The 22431-nt window shown below is 40.6% G+C and overlaps 1 protein-coding gene across 2 annotated transcripts in view; it reads right to left on the bottom strand.

Annotated features, from left to right (window-relative positions):
* igsf21a (immunoglobin superfamily, member 21a) overlaps window positions 1–22431 on the bottom strand; it is a 170968-nt gene that overhangs the window by 7724 nt on the left and 140813 nt on the right. The window contains exons 6-7 of one of the 2 annotated variants that reach the window (XM_020601237.1): window positions 7680–8160; window positions 1947–2032 (exon numbers count right to left, since the gene is read on the bottom strand). In XM_020601237.1, the coding sequence (XP_020456893.1) occupies window positions 1947–2032; window positions 7680–8160 (567 nt within the window). Of the gene's footprint in view, window positions 1–1931; window positions 2033–7679; window positions 8161–22431 lie in introns of both variants that reach the window. The other variant, XM_020601154.1, reaches the window with a different exon arrangement.

A 22431-nucleotide genomic window follows, 5' to 3' on the forward strand; every position in this document is an offset into this window, starting at 1 on the left:
ACACACACACGCACACACACACACACACACACACACACACACCTTCTCTGCAATCTGTTTGATACACTGTTGGAATAAACCCCCCTGGAATGGACAGGGGTCTCCAGTGATGGAAGAATGTATCAGTTCCTTAAAAAGTAATTAAAGGCTGGAGTGACATTATAAGAGAGCAACAACATGACTTCATTGCATTGGCTGACAAACGCCATGAATGAAGGAGGTATTCTGTGTGCTAGAACTAACTGTACGGGAAAAGTTCCTTCACAGTTTTATTTACTGTGTGCTGAGCTCATTCTACTCAAGTACAGCTTAATTGCTGCAGAGCACAAACTTAGAAAAAGCTGCTTTATTTGACAAATTCACAGAAGTGGGGTGAATCAAATCACAGCCAACAAATCCAGCTTAGCTAAAAACCGCTCCATAGTTACCGGTGCATGAAGAGACGACTGAATATGAACGTTAGTCCTGACCACAGTTTGCCCTTCTTTGTCTGGTTGTTCAAGCACAAGGGACCGCTTACTATCAGATGTCAATGACCCTCTCCACCGATTCAAAACTGCGCATTTTGGAATCCTTCCCTGAAGCGATCAATATTGGAGCACTTGTCTGGCATGCACCCAAACAAACCAAACACTTGAGATAAACTGCTCAAACATGCTTTGACCCTAATAGCTCCGAGTACCCTACTGAAATAGTTTGATAGCAAAAATCCATAACTTATTGGTCAGTAACTGTGTGCCGTCTACACTTTCTAAATAATTTTAAAAAGGGTTCTCCAGGCCGTGTGTTTAAATCAGGACAGACGTTACCTGAGTCAGTAGATTGAGGCAGGCTCTTGAGAAAAGGTCACATTAAGAACAAACACTAAAAACTGTTTAGGCGAGCCCTTACTGACACATAACACTAACTGGCTTTAGAGTCACTCAAACCATCAAGCACATAAAGCAATGCAGAAAAGGACAAGAAAGAGAGAACTTTCTTTATGACCACCATTTATAAAAAAAATTAACTTGTGGGAAACCTGGCATCTTACAGCATCAGGAAGGCGAGAGGTAAAATTATCAGTCTTGACACACAATCTTATCTACTTCTGACACCCTGAAGCCTCGGTCCAGTGAAGGATAAGGGAAAATTGCTTTCTGATCAATCTGCACGGACGCACTGCCGAAGGGCCAACTGGCAGCATGCCACCGCCAAGCATGTTTCTAATAACTAACACTGTTCAAAGTGAAACCAAAGAGCTAATAGCTTGGTGCACTAAACCAAACAATTCATTTTACTTTGGAATGTCTCAGAAGTATGAAATAAAATCAACCAACAAATCTGAGTCCTAGAGACAATGAAGCAAGAAACGTGATCACTGCTGTGGGCCATCAGCATGTCCTGTATCAGGATCAGCGCTGTTCTCATATCCTGACTGGATCCAGCCGCCTGGCTTCAATGCGTCATGCCCATCAAACCGATCAAGACCTTCCACAGGCGGTCTGCACTAGGGGCATGAAAGGATGACATTGACACAAAGACAGCCTCTTTGCTCTTACCTTTAGCTGCTTCCTGGGGATAATGGAGCAAAACGTCTGAGAGCAGCAAAAATGGCACTGGCCAGGAATGTTAGCAGTCTAGAATAACTCTCTCTTTGTTCTTTCTATAGTTATTTTAATGTAGAATTTTAGTGCCTGAGGCTTTACTCAATACAAACAGAAACAGCCTGAGAAGATGCTTTGTTCTGCCATTTGGCTAAACCAAATTATAAATGTGTGAATCCATTTTGACAAAATGAACACTTTGTATGCCTCCATAAACAGACCAGGAAAAAATGAACCCTATAGGTCACTACAGAGGCAAACTAAACACTTAGCTGCACATGTGCATCAGTCTTCTATTCTAGACTGAACTGGAGCCTTCATTTTTCCTAAACCCCATGCACTTACCCCAGGTGATCCTACCTGGAAACCTTGAACTGTGATGCGCACCGTGTCCCCTACCTTCGCCCTGCTGGGGGACATCTGGAGTTTAGGACCCTTAGGAGCAGCTGGGAAGAGAAAAAAGACAGAGAGCAAAGGTCATCAGACTGGGCATGCAGAGCAAATCCTGGCGGACACCTGTTTTGTCACAGAAGGAGACAAATACAATTTCCTGTCAATTAAGGCCACGGGGCGAGAGGCGAGGGACCTGCAGGCTTTTTCATCTAAAAAGCTGCGCTGGATTTATTCCCCCTTGGAGAGAAAGGGAACTAAATTGGGTAGATACTCATTACTAGAGGAGAATGGGAGTGCACTAGGTGGAGTGTGGAGGCAGTGAGATAAGGGACGCTCAGCAAGCTAATTCCCTTGTCTTGGTATGGACAGCAGCCCCCAGATGGCTTTCATTTGGACCATCTAAAACAATAGCTGAAAGGAGAGCAGGCAGATTCTAATATTATGAGATTGCGAGGGGCCGGTGATTGTCCTGTGTTTGTAGTGAGGAGATAAAATGAGTGATTTGCATAATGGTATAAAAAGGTAAGTCATTTCATTACGGCCAAACTGCACTGTATACTGCATTAGGCCCATATAAGCAGGTTCTGCACGATTTGAGTTGATTAACAAGTCCTCTAAAGACAACAGCTTCACATGCTGTGCAGTTCCATATGTTTGACAAATGGACTGAGGAGCACGTGCAACAAGACTCAAGTTAAGGGGCATCCTATCAATAATGCCTGTACAAGTCCACCCCAGGACTTCTTTAATTAATTTGGTTTGAACTCTCAGAATAAATCACACCGGGTGCTTGTTTTCATTGATGAGTTAAACTAAGGTATAAATAAATAAATGACCTCAGTTTTTATCCATTAATCTGGAAACCAACTGTCCACTGTAGCTAATGAAGCATGGTCTATTCTCAGGCAGCTACAAATCTGCATTCATGGACTAGGACTTTCATATATGTGTATATGATTGAGCATGTCTTTTTAAAAAACATAAAAAATAAAACTAAGTTTAGGTCAAGTAAGTGGGAGAAGAGCATAAGGTGAAACATGAGGAAGATTTCAGCATCAGGAGACAAGATGTTACTCAGTGTAAACCGATTCATTTGTCCAGAAAATCAGTGCATAGCAGCAGAAATGGTACAAAGAAGAAATCTTGGAGCCAGTACATTTTTTAGGATTAACAAAAAACATCCATGTATTTATACTGGCAAGGCAACCAAACACATCACGGCTGAACATCTCACGTCTCATGCCGAAGACGGATGGCGTTTTATGGGCTAGTTTTGGCATGGTAGTGGGAAGCACTATCTTTCCACCGCCCACACACTAACGGAAGGGTATTTTTACATACTGGTGTCATGGTGTCGCATAGAGCTTGCAAGGCATATGGTTAGGGAAGATGATGGCTGATTTCTGGGATGTGCTCCAACAGTGACAGTTGGCGTCCTGCGTCACCGCCTTTGATTAGGGCAGCATGTGGTGTGATGGACATAACCCAGCCTCTCTCGGAGGCTGCGAGCTTCACAAGGGAAATGAGCCTGTCCCCTGAGACCGTCACCTAAGACCCAAGTTCTTCAATTTCCAAGAAGAAAATGTTATCACTTCAAGAGGGGTCAGAGAATAAACATGCCCTCCAGAAAAACAACTGCGCGCCCGGCATCAGGCGTGCTTTAATACCAAGTCAAGACATCAACAGGTCTGCCCAGCTGCACAACAGACTTAAGTCGTTGAGGGGAACTTGTCGCATTTGTTGGGTGACTGATTCTGTTAACACAGAGAAGCTGGAGAGGCATGCGACTGAATTTAAAAGGCCTGACTGACTGCTGGACCGCTCTGTTGTGGTGAATGCAACACTGTGTAAAGTCTTTCATAGATTCGACTAACAAAAAGGACTAGGTGACCCCAAACTGGGAGATAAGACAAACTGATGGAGGTGGAACGGAGCTGCGAGTGAACACAAGCAATATGCTAGGTACACTTAACAAATCTATATTTGCACAGGCATACAGACCATACACATGCATGTATATACATACACAGATCACAGCTGCCTACCTGAAACTGAGCATCTGCTCTTTGATTATCACAGTCTGGCAACGCAGTGACTAGGAGATGTGAGGAAGTCTGCATCTCTTCTCGCTGCTGTATGAAATGAGAATTCCACCACTTGTCTAATGATGTTGAATAATAAACACCTTAGCCCAATCCATACCTAAAACTTGTTTCAATTATTAATATGCACTATGTTCAAAAATACAGTCCAGGAGAGCAGAATAAACTGGCCTCATGATCTCGCTTTTTAGCCTCCCAAGACACGGTGCCAGATTCAGATCCATTTGTATGGCGAACACAAGGCGACTCATGAATATTCATAAAGTGTAACACAACACTGGTTGATTGTCTGACTGTCGCTCTGTCTCATGTGGCAATATTAAATCTCTGAAAGATTTATTACTTATGGGCACTGCAAAGACCTCCTTTTCATTTCCTGACCAAACACACCTGAGAAAACCGGGAAAGAGCATGTGCAGGGAGGAAGACAGATCCTGAGTGCAATTATGCACTTAGTGCTGCATAATATAAAAGAATAAACTGTGTAAGTGCTCAGAATCCTTAAGTGTGTTTCACACAGTCTCAGTCAATTAGAGTAAAACTATACTCTGAACATTTGTGTGCTGTTTTTTCTGTGATATGATGCTAATCTAACCTCTACTGTAGCCCACATAACCTCTAACCTGCATCACAACCATTGCTTTTTTACATTCTATTCCATTCTAAGATGGCTTGAGCCCCCCGCAGGTCTGTAAGCGCTTTGAATTTCAAGTATGCTCTAATTAGGATCAATAAATGTACATTTTCTGCTTCTATTTTTTGCTCTCTTTTCTTTAGGTGGTGGGAAAAAATGAAGTCTGGTAATGCCCCGTCCATCTCTTTAAAAGAACAAAGGTAATGATAAATTAATGACTTCAAACACGTAGAGAGAAAGGCTTGTCAAAATATTAGCGCCTTTGACATTTAGCAAGAGTTTCACAGGGCCTGTTCCCCTCAGGAGGTGTCATCTGTTTTATCATCAACAAGTGAAAGAGGCAAAGAGCTGGGAGGCTCCTTACTGCAGTGCTTTATCTGGAGAAGACAGCTTATGCTATTATGCCTTCAAATGATGCTGCTGTCTCCTTCTTGCATGTGCTGTACTCTATTTCTATCCACTTGAGATATGACGGTGACAGCTATTAGATTTTAAAAGATGATGTTGCGGTGTGAGATATTCCCACTTAGCAAAAACTGACAATACCAATTACAACGAACATATTTAAAAAAGGGTTAAATGGTTTTTTAAACACCAGATTATCTCCTATGCTTAAATATGATTAAACAATCTCAGTAATAAAAATGGCAATATTTTTTTATTTCTAATAACCTCAGAAGATACCACAAAAAGAACCAAACCAACAATAACCTCATTCTGCTAACAGGTAGTGTGTGTGTGCTGTTATAGCCTGAAATAACAGTATTTTGTGGTACCATAGACCTACATTGTTGTCTAAAAAGGATTAAAAATACATCCATGTGCACCAGTGCTGGTGGTTTGAGTCTGACATTTTTCCCAGCTCTCCCCCGCTCCGTGTCTCTGTCTCCCTCACTTCCTGTCCGCCTCTCTGTGACTCACTGACTAATAAAGGCAAAATGTGCCCGAAAAATTACCGAGGGTGGGGGTGGGGGCACATGCATGAGCCACACAACCAAACTGGGTGAAATGATACAGTATTACTTTACTATAAACAAATTATGAACATGGGCACTGTAATTTATCTTAAGTTTTGCCTATGCTCTTCTGCTGCCATAAATAAACATGAGTGAACCAAATATGTATTAAAATGCTGCTGAAAACAGTCCCCAATACTGTAAATGCACTACGTATCAAACAAAAGATTTTTAAAAATTAGCATAGAAAAATTACACTCTTATGTTTGCAGTTTGAAGAATTTCCTCTTCAGTAGGACCCGCTGGGCTCGGGGCTGCATAGACAGGGTAGGGTGTTGATCTTTTCATAGAAGTCGCAGAGACAAGGTAACATACAACCTTGTCTTTTGAGCCATCGTGCACAAACATATTTTCTTTAAAAAAAAAAAGGGACACTCCTCATGTCAGTATGAATTCAGAACTAACTGATTCAAAACATACGCTAACTGAAACCTTGTAGACTCACACTGTTTAGCTAGACATTTAAATGGATTCTGACACTAAATCTTTTTGGCACACAAAAAGTGAAGAACTGAAATTAACCCAAAATCTAAAACTTTGCCCTCAAGCAACAATCTGTGAGTGCACTGTCAAAACAAAACTGCCACTGTCTCTTCCAGTGACAAAGTCCTGAGCCAAGGAGTCCTCAGTGCAGCACAGTGTCCACCACATTTTGTTCCAGAACTTTAAGCTGCTTGGGGCTAAACAAATGAGTGAGCTGTACTGTGTAGTGCTGATTTACATCAGTAAAATGTAGGGATTATGTTTTGAATTGTGTATGTCGAGTCTTCACAGATCTTCCTTGATAACAATGGAGCACAGTTAAGGGAAGAAAATGCTGTGGTGTGCCTAGTCTGCCTGAGAAATTTAATCCCTCTTTGTCATTATGTAAACCTATTAAAGTTTTTCCACTTCTAGATGATAACAACCGTTTCTATACATCAACTCAGAGTGACCACAGCTGCTCACTAGCATAGTTAAAGGGATATGTTTAATTAGATGACAGGTGGTGATGTGAGATAAAATACTGACAGCAAGACACAACGCAGCAGCCACAGTCTCCTCACTCAGACTCTTTCTGCCTTCAATTATTGCTAGCATCTCGTGGAAGATAATGTCTCTGTTTATCATGTCAGGACTGCATGGCTTGTCTCCAGGAGGACAAAGCCAGCGTATTGCCTTTGAAGTGTTAATTGGATGAGCTTGAAGCCATCTATGTATTTGGGGAGAGCGAGAGAAAATAATGTCAGAACGTGCATCTCTCTTGAATCAGACGCTATTAAAATTTAATGCTAACTTTTCCCTTAAAGTATGACTCCTGTTTTCTGAATTCAGTATCTGCATTACTACTTCTTCTGCTTTAATAGTTTGCAAGCAAACAAACAAATAACCCCACTGCCTGAGAGCTTCTTGTCCTGAAATAAAGAGATGGAATTTAAAGGCTGTCCTTCTCTTTAAAAGACTAAAGCACGTGACAAAAAAAGGGGGGGTGTCCACTAATGTTCAAAGAAGAGGAGCTTCTCTAAGATCCTCTTCCCGATAATATAACACTGGTTCGTGTGTCTAAATTCTCAATGTACTCCTCTAATTTGACTTGACTTTTTCAATAGCGGCACCAAGTTAACTCAATCTAGCCAAAGACAGCTCAATGAATTGCCCTGTCAGTCACTTGGAGTTTTGCGTTTGCTGCTAAACCTACAATCTACTGAACTTTAACACAATTAAGATCTATCAAATGAAAATCAGCGTTATTCTGTGTATATTTGCAAGAGGGATATCAGGAGGCCCAGTCGGTTTCCAAGTGTGGCAAAGGGACAGGAGGAGACAGCAGGAGACTGAAAGGGAGAAGAAATGTGTGTGAAGTGTTTTGGGTGGGGTGGAAAGAGGGACAGAGGACAGAGGAGAAGAAGGGTGGTGGAGGAATGAGAACAGTATGCAAAAGCAATGAGTTAGCACGTGTCCTACTCACCCAGAGTAACCTCTGTCTGCATGGGCATGGACAGTGCTGGGTGCTTGACTTCACAACTGAACAGGGCGTCATTATCCAGCTGAGGGTTGAGGGTCCAGGTGAGTCGGGCCTGCACCACCACAGAGCCATCACTCTGAGGGATGTGAGTATGACTGAAGTAGTAGAGAGGGTCTGTGCTGTGCACCCAGCGGGGAAACTCACGGCTCACTACAGTCTCTGGGATGACCTCTGTAGCAGGGCTGGGCTCATAGCCCTGCTGGCCCTGTGTGTGGACGCGCTGGGGGCTCTCAGTGTACAGACGGGCAGACCGCCCCTCAGGGTCCAGAAGGGAGAGGGACCGCTGGAGCTTAGTGTCATCGAGGTCCCTGCTGATGAGTGGCCTGGCTCCTCTGACCCCAGCTGAGCCACCACCCTGCTCGTTAGCGGAGGGTTGAGTGTAGGAGATCACCTCTATCAGCTCGCCATCACGCTTGAAGTACACCTTAGAAAGAAGAGGGAGCATTGAAATAGCTAAATTGATGGAGAGGACAGCAAAAAGAAGGAACAAGAGATGGAAAGCCATATTTTACTACACTTTTATGTTTTGATACTGAATTCTAGCAGAATAAAGCAAATAAATCATGGTTAATCCAACACCATGAGTCCAGCTGACTCTGTGTTTGGCCCTTTTTTTTGCTCTCCACCAAATCTTGAGCACAATATCTGACTCTTCACCTACTTAATACTCCATTATGTTCACTAGCCAGCTGCTAACTTTGTTTGTCAGCCAGTTGCATGGGTGGATCCAGGGAGTTATATACTGCATGCTGCATGATATTTGCATTCATTTCTCTGGTTGTGTTGTTGTGGAGTACTTGGCATGATTCACTTAAGTGAACAACTTTGGCTCAGTAGCCAGAGGTACCTAAAAAAAAACACTAGGTGTGTCTAATTTTTACACAGAATAAATAATTTGAGTCTTAAAGATGTACCCGGAGTTTGCATGTTCTCCCTGTGTGGGTTCTCTGGCTTCCTCCCACAGTCCCAAAGACATGCAGCTTAGGTTGACTGGTGACTGTAAATTGCCGATAGGAGTGAGTGTGGGTGTTTGTGGTTGTCTGTCTCTAAGAGTCAGCCCTGTGATAGACTGGCGACCTGTCCAGGGTGGACCCTGCTTCTTGCCAACTGTCTGCTGGGATTGGCTCCAGCTCCCCACAACCCTATAGCTGGTTGGGTAGTGTATGGTTTATCTTTTCATAAAACTAGTGGTTTAATTTACTTTTAACATGTATTTCAATCTGTCACTCCTCTCTGAGTCTGCACCCCAGCCTAGCCACCGTGTCCAACATTTTCTAGATCTGCCCCCGATCACTTGGAGCTGGGCATTTGAATTTATTTAGCAGAAAGTCATTACGGCAAACACTGCATGATTAGTCTTTTACCTGATTTTGATTTAATTTTAGGTGTTTTACTAAATTGTATATTAGTTTTAGTCAAATTTTACCCATTTGATTTCCACTAGTTTGTCTAGTTTTAAGACATTTTAGTCTAGTTTTCCTAAGATTCAGTGTTGCCGTTCCGCCTATTGGCATAATAACCAAACTTACTACATGTCGTAGTAAATTTATTCCAATACATATCAACTTATATGTCTAACTTTATAATAGCTCCCAGCGTTTACTGTTACTTTCATCAGCGTAAAACGTACCAGTATACAACATTAACGTCGTGCTCACTGGCTAGTCAACGTTACGTTACAGGGCAGCAAAACACTTTTAGAAACTTTATTTTTATTAATGTAACAATACTGTGACTTATCTAATCAACTGTAGCCATTTGTTTTTCTCCTTCCCATCACAAGGAAAGTAGGAAAATGATCCATGAGTTTTGATTCAGATCTACTTAAACAATAGGGAAAAACAACACTGTGGCATATGGAGCGGAGGAGAACGAACCAGAGTTTGGACCCAGAAACAGATAGTTACGTCACCACTTAACAAGCGGATAACTTCTGAACATTCTGGGGTAACAGCTGTTGCCATATTGGTTGTGCACAGTTACCATGGTTACAGGCATTCTAAGTCTGTCAAGAGGTTAGTGGACAAGGCTGTTTGTTAACACACAGTGAATGGTTCAGAAGCTGAACTTGCTGACACTGATTAAAATCAGTGTTGGATAAAGTTATATTCCTTTAGTGAACGCCTAGAGGAAGATTTAGATCGTTGCCAAACCTTAATCCTGAAATTTGCTTACTCCTTTGGATAGTAACATGAAAGATATCCCACTGAAAGGAACACAGCACTGCATCCACAGCTCTTATTGTTAAATTATCTTTTCATAAATGCATTTTATTTTGCATCTTGTTTAATTTTCAGTGGACTGTAGATTAATTTAGCCAGTAAACCAGTTTCTTCTAAGAATCAGCAATATACAGAGTGGTACTGAAAATAAGATGCTTCTAATTAACTGTAGTGTTTTCAAAAAAGGTTTAATACTTTTTTTGTTTTAGTCTAGTTCTTCTCATGAGAAACAGGTGATCAAATATTCTTCAGTTTATTTATGATGGAGAGATTTTCTTTTAAGTACACTTTTATTAGTTTAATTAATTTCACTTTTATTTTAGTAGTTTTCTGTTAAATCACTGACGGATGGCCTGTCGGCGTGGCCCCTGTTGCTGAGGCCAAGGTCATTATTATTAACAACCTGTGCTGTGGAGTTGTATCACAGTATAACCGACTCTAAAAGCATTCTAATGCCTCCCATCAGAGCAGGCTGGTATGATGCCATTCAGCAGCACCGTGAATTAAACAAAACTTTAGCTGCTCCTCCTCCTAACCAACTTCTCATTTATGAGCCTTGAACTGCTCTGCAGCCCCATCTACCTGCAGTACACATCCAGTACAGATGTAGGATAAAATCAGTTTCTTTTAACCTTTTATGTCTCTGTAGAGGCTCATGCACAGTTATTTATTTCAAAGGATTTTCATTACATTTAATTAATTAGAGGGGGAACAGATTTGAGTAATTGAGGTGGATGGTTCCTTTTTTCTATTCATTCTATCAGGTCTGGGAATAAATGGCCCTTGGAGAAATTCTGAACTTTCACACTGGTGCAATCTGTTGTTAAAAATGACTAATGACTATGCAGACAAGAACAACCTTAGTTTTAATTACTGCACTGCGCACACACATACTACTGATATTGTTATAAAAATTAACTAGAATTTCCACCTTGCAGGTGTACGTCTCTGCCCACCAGCCAGGTTTTCAGTTTACATGCATGTCTGTCCAGACTTGTATAATATATGTAATAAAAACTATGAAGGACTTTAGTAAAATATATTAAGCGGAACTTTTGGCAAAATGGAAGTTATCACTCTATTAATAAGTATGATTACAGTGAATACTTTCCAGTGAGAAACATGCTATTTTCATTTTGTACTGATGAAGATATCACATTGTGCAACAACAATCTCCTGGAGCCCAACAAGAGAAAAACCAGTAAGATTGTGGTGGATGACCAGAAGAACAGCAGGCCCCAGTCCTGGTTGTCATCCAGGGAAAGGAAGTGAAGATAGTGGACTCCTACAAAAACATGGCTGTGATGCAGGAGGTAGAGCGGGCGCCCTCCAAACTAGAGATTGGTGATTTGATTCCTGGCTTCTCCAGTCTTCATGTCAAAGTATCCTTGAGCGAGATACTGAACCCCTGGTTGCTCCCGGTGATATCAACGGCATGCAAGGGGACTGGGCTGGCAACCTGTCCCTGTAAACCTCACTGCCACAGAAATAGTGAGCATGTCTCCTTGTAGGGACTTCATCACCCAATGTGCTCCACAGCATGGACAGTCCTAGGACTAGGAGAACTCAACTCAACTCAACAATGAAGCCCTTTTCAGGATGGGACAAAGCAGACTGTTTTTCCAGAGGAGACACCAAAACTTCAGCATGTGCAACATCCTGCACATCCTCTGTCTGACAAAGCCAGTGCTCTGTTCTTTGTGTTGGTGCACTGTGCTGTGCGGGTGACATCAAGGCTTGGGGGTCAGGAGTCTCAACAAGTTGTTAGGGTAGACTAGCTAGATGAACAAGGTGGGCGTGGAAAACCCTTCTCACGCTTGCTACAATGAGCTGTAGCTGATTTTCTTTAAGGTGTTCCTGAGATACTGCATTCTGGGATGGACAAGAGGTCACCATTAGCTTGACCTCTGAGCACCAAAATCAAATCAGCACATCCTTGATTCCAGAAACCCCTTCAGCGCACGGATGCTCGCATGGACAGGCTGACAGAAAAACCAAAAACATAATTCCTCCAGTTGTTGCCAGTGTAGAGGCATAAAAATAAAACGCTTCTCAAAAAGGTAAGTGAAGCCAAGGTTAGATGCAAAGACGAGTTATCTAATTTATTTTTAAATCTACAGCAAAGACTTGTGAACCTTTGGAATTAACAGTCCTCTAAATACAATTAGTACCCAGACTGGCATATAAAGCTAATTTACAAATTTCCACAGACCTTCAGTCAGTGTGAATAACAAAAAAATGTGGCCCTTGTCTTTCATTTAAACTGGTGAAGTGCAGGGAGGGCCACCACGGGGGTTTTGCCAACATGACATGTCATCGGTGAAAACTTTTTTTCTGCAATGCAACTTGACGTCATCCAGCAGGACACTCATACTGTACATGCACCCCTGTGCAGCCCCTGCTCTTTTTTCACACAGGGGAAGATGTCTGTGCAAGTATGGCTGAACACATTCCCTTTCTTTAATTGCACCATGTGAGAGCATTCAATACCCATCACTCTTCTTCTGCATTTGCCTCATGCGCTCAGCAGAGCCAGGCTTGAAAATCCAATGGCACAATGGGAAGCAGGAAAGCCAACCTCAGCTCCACAATGACCCGAGTGCGTCTGCTGCTAACTCCCACAGCTACTCGACAACTTACAAAGAGAAGAAGCTTTTTCACTTTTTCACCTTTTTCACCTCATTAATTATCACAGCAGGTGGAGTGAGAACAGTGCGGATTAGAGCAATCCATGCACCTGTTCTGTAGCTTTTGTTGGACAAAATGGTGTGGGTACACAGTAACACCTGTGCTGGCTATGGATGACTGTATTAGCAAATTAATTCTGTAAGCCTAAATAACTGATTTGTTTCTCTAAACATTGACACATTAATCTATAGTCATAAAGGAAATATTGATTAGGTTAAGTCATGGAGATATTTAATGTGTGGAGCCATGTGATGCATGTCCTCTAAGTCAGTATTAATATCATTCATTGAGGTGCTACCACTAGCAAAATATCAAGCATACGTTTACCTATTCTTAGTATTCCCACAGGACTAAATAGCTTTCTTTGCCACCTGTCTGCTTGAGGCATAAGAAAAAGAATCAGTGAGTGCTTCATCAAACACATGAATGAATGGGATGACAGATATGTACTGCAGCTGCAGGGAGAGAGTCGAGTGTTATTTCTGTGTCATTGTCCTGCAGTTCTGCTCCTTTTATATTTCCACTTTCATTACCAGGAAGCTAATTACAAATAGCTTTTGGATATGGATATATAACAGATACATATATGCAGTAAGTATCTGTGAGTCTGAGTGATCTGAGTCATGTGTTCCAGTCAGTAGTGACCATTTTTCTTCTTTGTCAGGACATTTTTAAGTCTTAAACATATGTCATCACAGCAAAATGTATAATAGTTACATTGGTCCACAGTGTAAAACACTGGAGTGTCACGATAATGGCTTTAAAATTGTGACATGGCAACCTTAACCATCTAGACTGTGTGCCTAAACTTAACCATGTTTCAATGTACTTTTGGTTTCAATTTTCAGTCAAGAAAAACTTAGCGATGTCACAGTTTTTAAGGGTGTTAATGTGAGACTACAACATGTTGCATTGCGGACCAACATTTTGCTGTGAGCCTGGGTTGTCCTCATCATTTTTTAAAAGCATTTTCCACTGCATATTTTTGTTGTGTTTATGACTGATGCATTAGCAATGTAAGCAACAATTACTTTAAGATATAAGTGAATCATACTAAGCTGAATGACACTCAGCAGAATACTGCATATGTTGGCTTTTATAAAGCTTTGACAATCTCTATTGTTAGAAGTTAAATATGCACGACTTCTAATTTACTGTGGGACATATCAGGCTAAAAATCCCACCTTATAAGACAATATTCAATCAGTGCCTAACAAACTGTGACTGGGGATTTAAACAATGTGAGTGGAATTCAGATCCGCAACGCCAAGATCTGACACCTTGTTTTGAAATAACGTACCGCATGGCTTTCAGCAGCCCAATAAGAGGGAAGAGAGAGAGACCAAGTCCCTTTTCTGGCGTGTAGTAAGACATATAACCACATGTAGTCTGGCTCACGCCATGAGTCCCAACACATTCCATCACCAGGACCCTGGATCTTTGTAAATATTAACATGAATCAATCTACAATTCATCTTAGAATCTAAGCACAGTGAACTCGACATCTGTCATCACTGGCAACTTAGTCTGCATTCCTTAAAGCTCCCTATTAATTTGCTGAAATCTCATTTCCCACATTTCCTTGTTTGACAGGCATAGATAACAGAAAACACATCACTTCTTTCATTCCGTTCAAATGGTAGAGCAAACCCTGATTAATTTTCCACAAGTGATTATAAAGCTGCCAAAATAACAGTGAGGATGTCGCTCACTGTGATACGTGTCTCCAACAAATGGGTTCATTTCACAAAACGACATAGGCACTTTTGTCGGGTACTGCTTTAAATAAATTGCCAATCACTTGATTATCCTGCGTACATTTTGTATTGATAATAGAAACATCATTTTCATGTCACACAGTATAATAAAATGGTTATTCAACAGTATGTTTTCACACATTAAAGCACTGTCCTTCAGATAGTCTCAAACATTACATTTTAATCTTGAAATTTCCAAACATCCTCTCAGGAAATTATTATAATCACATATGTATATGCATGCTGAGTATGTTATGTGCAACCAACACATCTGGCTCGTTAAGTAATATTTCACAGCTGTAGAACTTGCAGCGCTTGCACATGTGCACAATGGGATTTTGAGTGTTGTCAGCAGTGCTGTTGTATTGTTCTTTCACAAACAACCTTGAACCAAGCCTCTGTTACAAATCTCCAAATACCACAGTAGAATGGGTGCAGACAATGAAACCAGACACAAACCACTCATTTCATTCTGAAATGAACTAGCACAGAAAAAGTAGTTTGTGCACGATGCAGTGGCAGTGGTGAAATTAAACTGGAATGGCGTGAGAATAGTTTGACATTTTTTCCTGTGAATAGACAGTGATGAAAGCATCTGCACTCCGCACACTGCCAAGCTCCCCCCACCTAACCTACATCGCAGATCTGAAACCTTTTAGAGAATGTAACAATCATGCATTGGTCCATATACACCTTTATGTTGCTGCAATTAATCATGGCAGTGTCATAAGGACAAGGTAGTAATTTTCATGGTGACAGAATAATTCAATGAAAGAGCAGAAGGAAGAGAAAAGGGGGGAGAGAGAGGACAGAGGCAGAGAAGGATCCTGGCCATGACTTAATCAGTTTTCCTTCTTATTATTAACTGTCATTATCTTTCCTCTTTTCAATCAGCGCTTGCTTGTGCTCTGAGGATGTTCTAATGAGTGGCACTGGGAAGCCATTATTGATATGTCACCAGCTTGCTTCAGTGGAATCAGATGCTGACAGATCTTGAAACATAATACCAGACGCTTTTGACACATGCAGTCCATTATATCCAGCTCTCTCAACGCTCTGCTGGGGGGATCTAGCACGTCGGGTGTCTCCAAAAAGCACTGTTGAGTAACGGCTTCTGAAAAATCTAAACTTCAAGACACAAAACTTATGTAATGATGTAAAACCAGTGATTTTCACACAGCACAATCATATTGTGAATCTGTTTGCTGTAAACTATCAAATAAAGTACAACATATACACTGTCATACTGGACCTTTGGGCCCGTGTGACCAGAGTAGCATTAGATTGTTATAGTACAAAGATTCCAGAATAAAATATGAGACACTGTTTTATTTCAGTGACATCTGCAGAGGACAGATAATGTGAGGCATGCAGTGTACTCTGCCACAGCTTTGCCAGGACCATGGAAAATGCATATATTATATTTGGTTATACTATCTTAAAATTTTGATCTTATAGAGAGCCAAAGTGAAACCGGAACCTTTGGGTTGTGTTCTGAAAGAAAGGAACCCCCATTCAGATTCCCCTTGAGATTTTTAATCTGGCTAATAAACAATCCATCTTTAAACACAGCTGTTTTCAGTATCTTGTGAGTTCCACTAAAATGACATATTTCTCTAAAACAACTTATTATTGACATTAACATGGTGTTTCCGTTTTTACCAGGCTTTAATGGACACCATTTCCCAGAAGCCCAAGCCCGTCGAGGCTGAAACATCACCAGCTGATGCGGGTCGACTGATGGGAGAAATGAACTGAGGCCCTGAGTCAAGAGATGGCTGTAACTATTACACATCTTTGTAGGTTTTTTACAACTGCGCTGTGCTGAAAAGGTATCACGCGAACTGTAGTTTAACCTTGTTACAACCACTAAGGTTTTGACTTTCAGCAGTAGGTGTGTTGTAGTGGTTGGTGCCTTGTCTTCCAGAGGAACATGTTTAGTTTTCTTACAATGACTAATGAAAAAATGATGAATAATAATTGTACAGAGTCACTGAAGCTAGTGGAAAATGATTTCGGCTCTACTTGTTTTGCTTTTCCCCTTCAGTAGAGTGTGATGCATCAGTCCTACCAAGGCCAGTTTTAGTTACTGTGGATGAGGTGGCAGCAATTGCTCAAGGAAATTTTTCACATATGTTGAGATATGACTTAAGAACAGCGATTTTAATTGTTACTTTTCAAGGATGGAACTACACAGTGAGCTAGCCCTCTAGGAAGATGACCGCCCTGTGCTTTATCCTGCTTTTATGTGGTGAGAAACGGCTGCCGCTGACAACAGCAGCACCTATTTGTATCTCCGATCAAATCACAGACATCTGTGGTGATTCAGAGGTTTGGAACCGGGCTTTAATTAAATGCCAAACAAATTTCAAATACTTCCTCCTGTTTAACACCTTCCTTTGTTATGAAAGAAAAAAAAAATAAAGGAAGCCCAACCATATGCATGATAATTTTTGTTCAATCCTGATGTGACATTTGCAGAACCAATAAAAAGAACACAATGAGCCAGAAGAATGAACAGTAGGAGCCTTCAGAAATTGCTTTTAATATTGGTGTGCTGCCTTTCATTGAAATGCAGTTTTAGTTTTTTTACATTATGATAGTTTTTTGGTAAAGGGATGTGAGTAAGCTGCCACCTTGTGGTCATTCCATAGGCTTTGTTCCTTGCTGAAGTTTCACTTTCGTTTTTGCTATTGAGCTCATGTTAGTTTGCTGTAGGACGGACGTCGTCTTCACATTTGAGTTTTGGACATTATTTGCCTGTAAGTAAATACAGTATTATTGATTTAAAGTGTTCTAATATGTAAAGTAGACATGGAGACGTTTGTGTGTAAAATAATATTTCCAATTAGTGTCTGGTTTGTGTGCGTGTAATCGCGGGTTCACTTTGTGTTTAATTAATGTACTATATTTGTTCGTATTTGTTTCAGTTTTACGAGAAAATCACAACTTGGAAAACCACTAAAAGAATAACAAGAAAAGCAAGCCTTGTTTGAATCTTTTTGGATTCTAAGTTCACGTTAACTGACTGTCTAGTTCTACCGAGTCACGCAGAACGAGGGCAGTACAATTGGTGTAACTAGACAAGCAAGAGTTGTAGTGTTGGATGAAATTCAACACTTCCAAATGTCCACTTTAAGTCAGAATGATGAGTCAGACGTTGGATGCTGGAAGGACGCAAAAGGATGTTGCATAGCAACAGGGAATATTTTTCCTTTGTGGCAAGCCAAAGCAAATTTACCTAAACAAGCAACAAGCTTATGTCTCTGATAATGATAAAAGAAATGAAGCATTAAATGTTGCATTGTTTTTTTTTTTTTTACCTAGTTAAGGCTGTGGGGGCCTTTGTCACTATGGTTTGATCACAGCGGTGCAAAAAAAAGACTTGCTTGTTGGTTTGTTTCAGGGTCTACTGTAAAACACAAAGCAAGATGTGTCAAGACTCATTTGTTCTTCCCATAAAGCTCAACAAGAGGTGGGTAAATGAAATGAAGTAGTTGTGAGGGCCTCGCATGTAGATGAAGACCCCCCCAACACATTTTTACGCTTATTTTTATATGTTAATTTTAAATATTAAATTACGAATAAAAAGATGTGAACATCTGATGATATAAGTAATTAGATGCTCTTGTCTCTTCTATGTACTTTCTACCTTCGTCTCTAATACCAGCAGACATATTCTAAGCAGGAACGAAGACCCTGTTTCATACCTGGGAACATTAAATGGTGAGTGAAATGACATTAAAATGACATAAATCCTTGAAATGTCTGTAAGAGATATTTTATAACAACAATGCATCATAATAACAATGTGAGAAACAAGGTGACAGTGTAAAAGGGGTTGTTCGTGACTGACATTTATTAGGTGGCTGGAAACAACACCAAATGAATGACAATGTTGCTTTGTAACTCCTGGGTGTGTAAATAAGACTAAAAACTGTTCTCGCACCATATCAAGTTCAAGGATAAGGCCGGTCATTTTCTACATTAATAGTATTTTCAGCAATGTCCATACAAAGACTAAAACTGACAATGACTTGTCTCTACTCACAGTTAGCGTCTGTCAGCTGTCAGTCCTGGATCAGCTTGTCTGTCTGTTGTTGTTCAAAAACAATTAATCACACATCAGGGAAACACACCGTTGCTCTGGGTGACACATTTTTTCATTACAAACCCCCAGACCCAGCCATGTTGCCAAAGTCTCAGAGAGGCCATAAATTCCAGAGGTTAGCACGAGTCAGAGTCAACCGCTCATGTGTGACATCTTGCACGAGCTTTGTTTACCTTCCACTGGCTTCTCACGCTCAGGTTTGGGGTTTGCTAATGAAGAAATACATCACCCAGTGCAACGGTGTGTTTCACTGATGTGTTTTTAATCATTTTTGAACAACAATGGGCGTCTACGGCATAGACGAACATGCTGATCCAGGACTGACACACTGATGGACATTAACCACGAGTAGAGGCAATTCATTGGTGGTTTTAAAATGATTTATGACTGTTGATTTGACATCTCAGTGTGCTTTGTTAAAGAATGGCTGAAGAAATGAAAAAATTACATTCAAATACATTTAGGGCTGAAGATACAGTAAAAAATACAGGCTTTCTTCTTTTCTGAATCCATGTACGTCACATGCAACAGACTTTATATTCTATCCACCCATTAAATAATTAATTTGCTTCAGTCTCACAAAAGCAAATAGGAGTTTACAGTATCTATCTATAAAACAAAGATGTTTTACTGTGGGAAATACACAGGATGGTCATATTTAGCAGCTTGCTCAATAAATAAGACCACTTTCTTTGCAAGTTGTGAGCCACTATTGAGACCAGGCGTGCCCTGATATGACATTGAAAATAGAGCTGACAACAGCTCATTCTGCTACAAGCCCCTGGGCAGCAGTACCGACAAAGACTAAATGAGTTTCATCAAAAAGCAAAAGAAGCCGTTTGAAGTTGAAGCCACATAACTAGGCCGGAGCACAAACATTCAAACAAATACTTACACACCTAATAATGAGATTTTGTTATGCAGCATGACCGTGGACAACACACTAAACAGAACAAATGGCCACAGTTTAAATGTGGTATTTGTGTTCATTTTTAAAATAAATGGGGAATAAGTGGACTGTAACACTATGTAGATGATATAATAATTAAGAATAATTTCACAACAGTATGTTATTTTTATCTACCGAATGCAGTTTGCTAACAATTTCAGAGTTTGCTTACTGGATTACTTACTTACTGTACATGGACTAGCATTTATATGGCCCGCAAAGTACTCTACACTGCTTGTCCATTCACCCACACATTCACCACTCACACACACACACTGACGACAGGCAGAGTAACCATACAAGGCCACTGGGAGAAACCTGAGGTTTAGTGTTTTGCCCAGGGACATTTTGACACGTGGACTAGAGAAGCCGGGAATCAAACCGTCAATCCTGCAATTAGAGGACGACTTGCTCTGCCTCCTGAACAACAGCCACCCCGATACAAGACAACGTAGACAGGTCAACTCCCTACAGATGCAACTCTGTAAGTCAAATGTGTTTCCTTTCTCACGTTTCCTTGGATCAGCAGATTTGACATCTTGTATCATTCCAGAATAAACACACAGTGTTCCTATAGGATACAGTATAAGGCTAATAAGTTGTCGTCCAAACACAAAGTGCAAGATGTAGCATTCCCACAAAATGAGGCACAAATATAATTTTAGCAAATAATTTTCATGCTGTGAGAGCACTAGGAAGCCTTTACACACACAGGTGTTTTCACTTATACTGGCTCATTAGACCTCTTCTCAGGACTGGATGGGTCTGTACAAACTGCTCGACTAACACCTGACTTGCCCTCTAGTTTTATCAGCCAGGGTAGAAATACATATGCCTTCATGATTTTAAAAAACAAAGTTTGGCGACATTAGCAAACTTGCATCATATTGTAGCTGCACTCGACTTCAAACTGAATAACGGAGAACACCTGTGTGGGTGTGCAGCACTAACGCCTACCCATGTTGTTTCTGTTTCTCGGGTAAAATTGAATTTCAAAAAGCCATTTTAGAAACAAAATGAGCAAATCTGAAGATGTGGGAGATGTGTCTTGTTAGAGTGTTTGCTGTCCAGAAGCTCTGGTGAATGTATTTGGTTCTGAAATGGTTTTGTCTGGAGGCTGCTGGATCTAAATGTCGACCTGAGAAAAAAAAAAAAGTGCACTATATCTCTGATACCAGGTCAACCCTAATTATTTTTAATTCATTCCATGCCTTTGTCCGTTACTGCCACTTTTACCAATTCTGCAGCTCTGTGCCAATCAATAATCATTCACAATGGCCGCAAACAAGAGGTCAGTTACTCATATTTCTTTTTTATATTCATGGATATATTGCTTTGTCTTGAGTTACAGCCCATCACCTTTACTAACTGCATACTTGCCTCTTGCAATGAATATTCCACATCCTGTATCAGTTTCTCAATTTGCTATTTCCTTACTGCAGCTTTTTCTTCCTCTCAGCAATGTTCATTACAACTAAATCTGCTTCAGTTTGCTACGCTTCTTTCTGAAAATAATCGACTTTGAATGATACTTGATAAAACCAATTCTTCGTGTACTTCTAAAGCTCAGACTTCCTTGTGTGTGATTTGTGTATTTCTATTCCCATTTTAAAAACCAAGAAATGTTAGCTATTTCTACTAATCATTGTATTTTTCTATGAAATGAATTGATATTGATTCCCTATATGAAACTCCTTCTCCTTTCTACTTAAATTACCATTCTTAAGTGATAAAACCATTTGAAATGACCTTAAACTGTTTTTGTGCAAAAAAGCTTTGGGCAAAAGCAATCTGAAAATCAACATATATGTTATGCCAAAGCATTTTTTTCAGTGGTGAATGGAACAGCCCTTAAATTTTTGTTTTTGGTATTTGGACTATTTGCACACTCCTCCACAAAGCCAGTTATCTACAATATGACTTGGGCAATGACAGAGACGGTCTGGACTTACTAACCACCTGAAATCTTCCAGATGATTTTTCTTCCACTGAGAATTAGACAAAGGATCCAGCAGTGCTGATCTTTAATGACTTAAGGTTCCTTGTGAAATCACAACAGGCAAGAACCTCACTCATGACACCATCAATCAGGAGGGACCTAAAAGACGGAAATCACATTCACCTTGTATTCACCTCTTACTGGGTTCATAATTGCAGGAGATGGGTGTTCTCGGGGTCTGGAGTCCATTACCATACACCCATGGACGATGATTAATGACGCGGCGGGAACAAACAGCGAGCAACCGCTCTCAAACAGCGTCTGTAAGTTCATATGCCACCAAACACAAGAGTGTTTGATATTTGCAAGACCTTGTCTTGCACTTCAAAAAGTGTATATATGTATGTATGTATGTGTGTGTGTGCTTGGTAGTGTGTCTTAAAGTGCATGTATGAAAGAGCACAGTGGTAATTCTGTGTGCAGTCATTAAGAATATGACACTGATTAGATTAATTGCCCTGAATGTGACCATCAATAATGCTAATGTGTCTGTTTCCTAAATCTGATCCACCTTTTTAATGACTACTTTACATGACTAAATTAGTGCTGGTAATCAATCAGTCTGTAATGAAAGGTATTGATGACAGCTACTTTAAGTAAATGCAGGAATATCTTATATGTGCACCTATCATTGACAGCTGATGTCTGAAGAGCAGTTTTGATGCTCTGCCTACTAAGGCTAATCCAAAATGGGCAAACAGGTGGAGGATGAGTAGAGTGTGCTAGACAGCTAGTAGCTAGCCACCTATGGTGGGACCCGCCCACCTGTCACTCAAAGTGGCCACACTCTTATTTATGTGCAAGTTTTAGTCTCAATATAATTTAAATGGAAATTAGCTATAGAGACCAAAATTGTTTTTTGTACCAGGCGGTAAACATGTTTCTTTCTGCTGTAAAGTTGAGCATTTTAACATGGGATTCTATGGGGGGTGAATCCCTTTTGGAGCCAGCCTACAGTGGCTGTGCAAG

The sequence above is a fragment of the Monopterus albus genome, unplaced genomic scaffold (assembly GCF_001952655.1).
Source record: "Monopterus albus unplaced genomic scaffold, M_albus_1.0 scaffold1.1, whole genome shotgun sequence".
In the NCBI taxonomy this organism is placed as follows: Eukaryota; Metazoa; Chordata; class Actinopteri; order Synbranchiformes; family Synbranchidae; genus Monopterus; species Monopterus albus.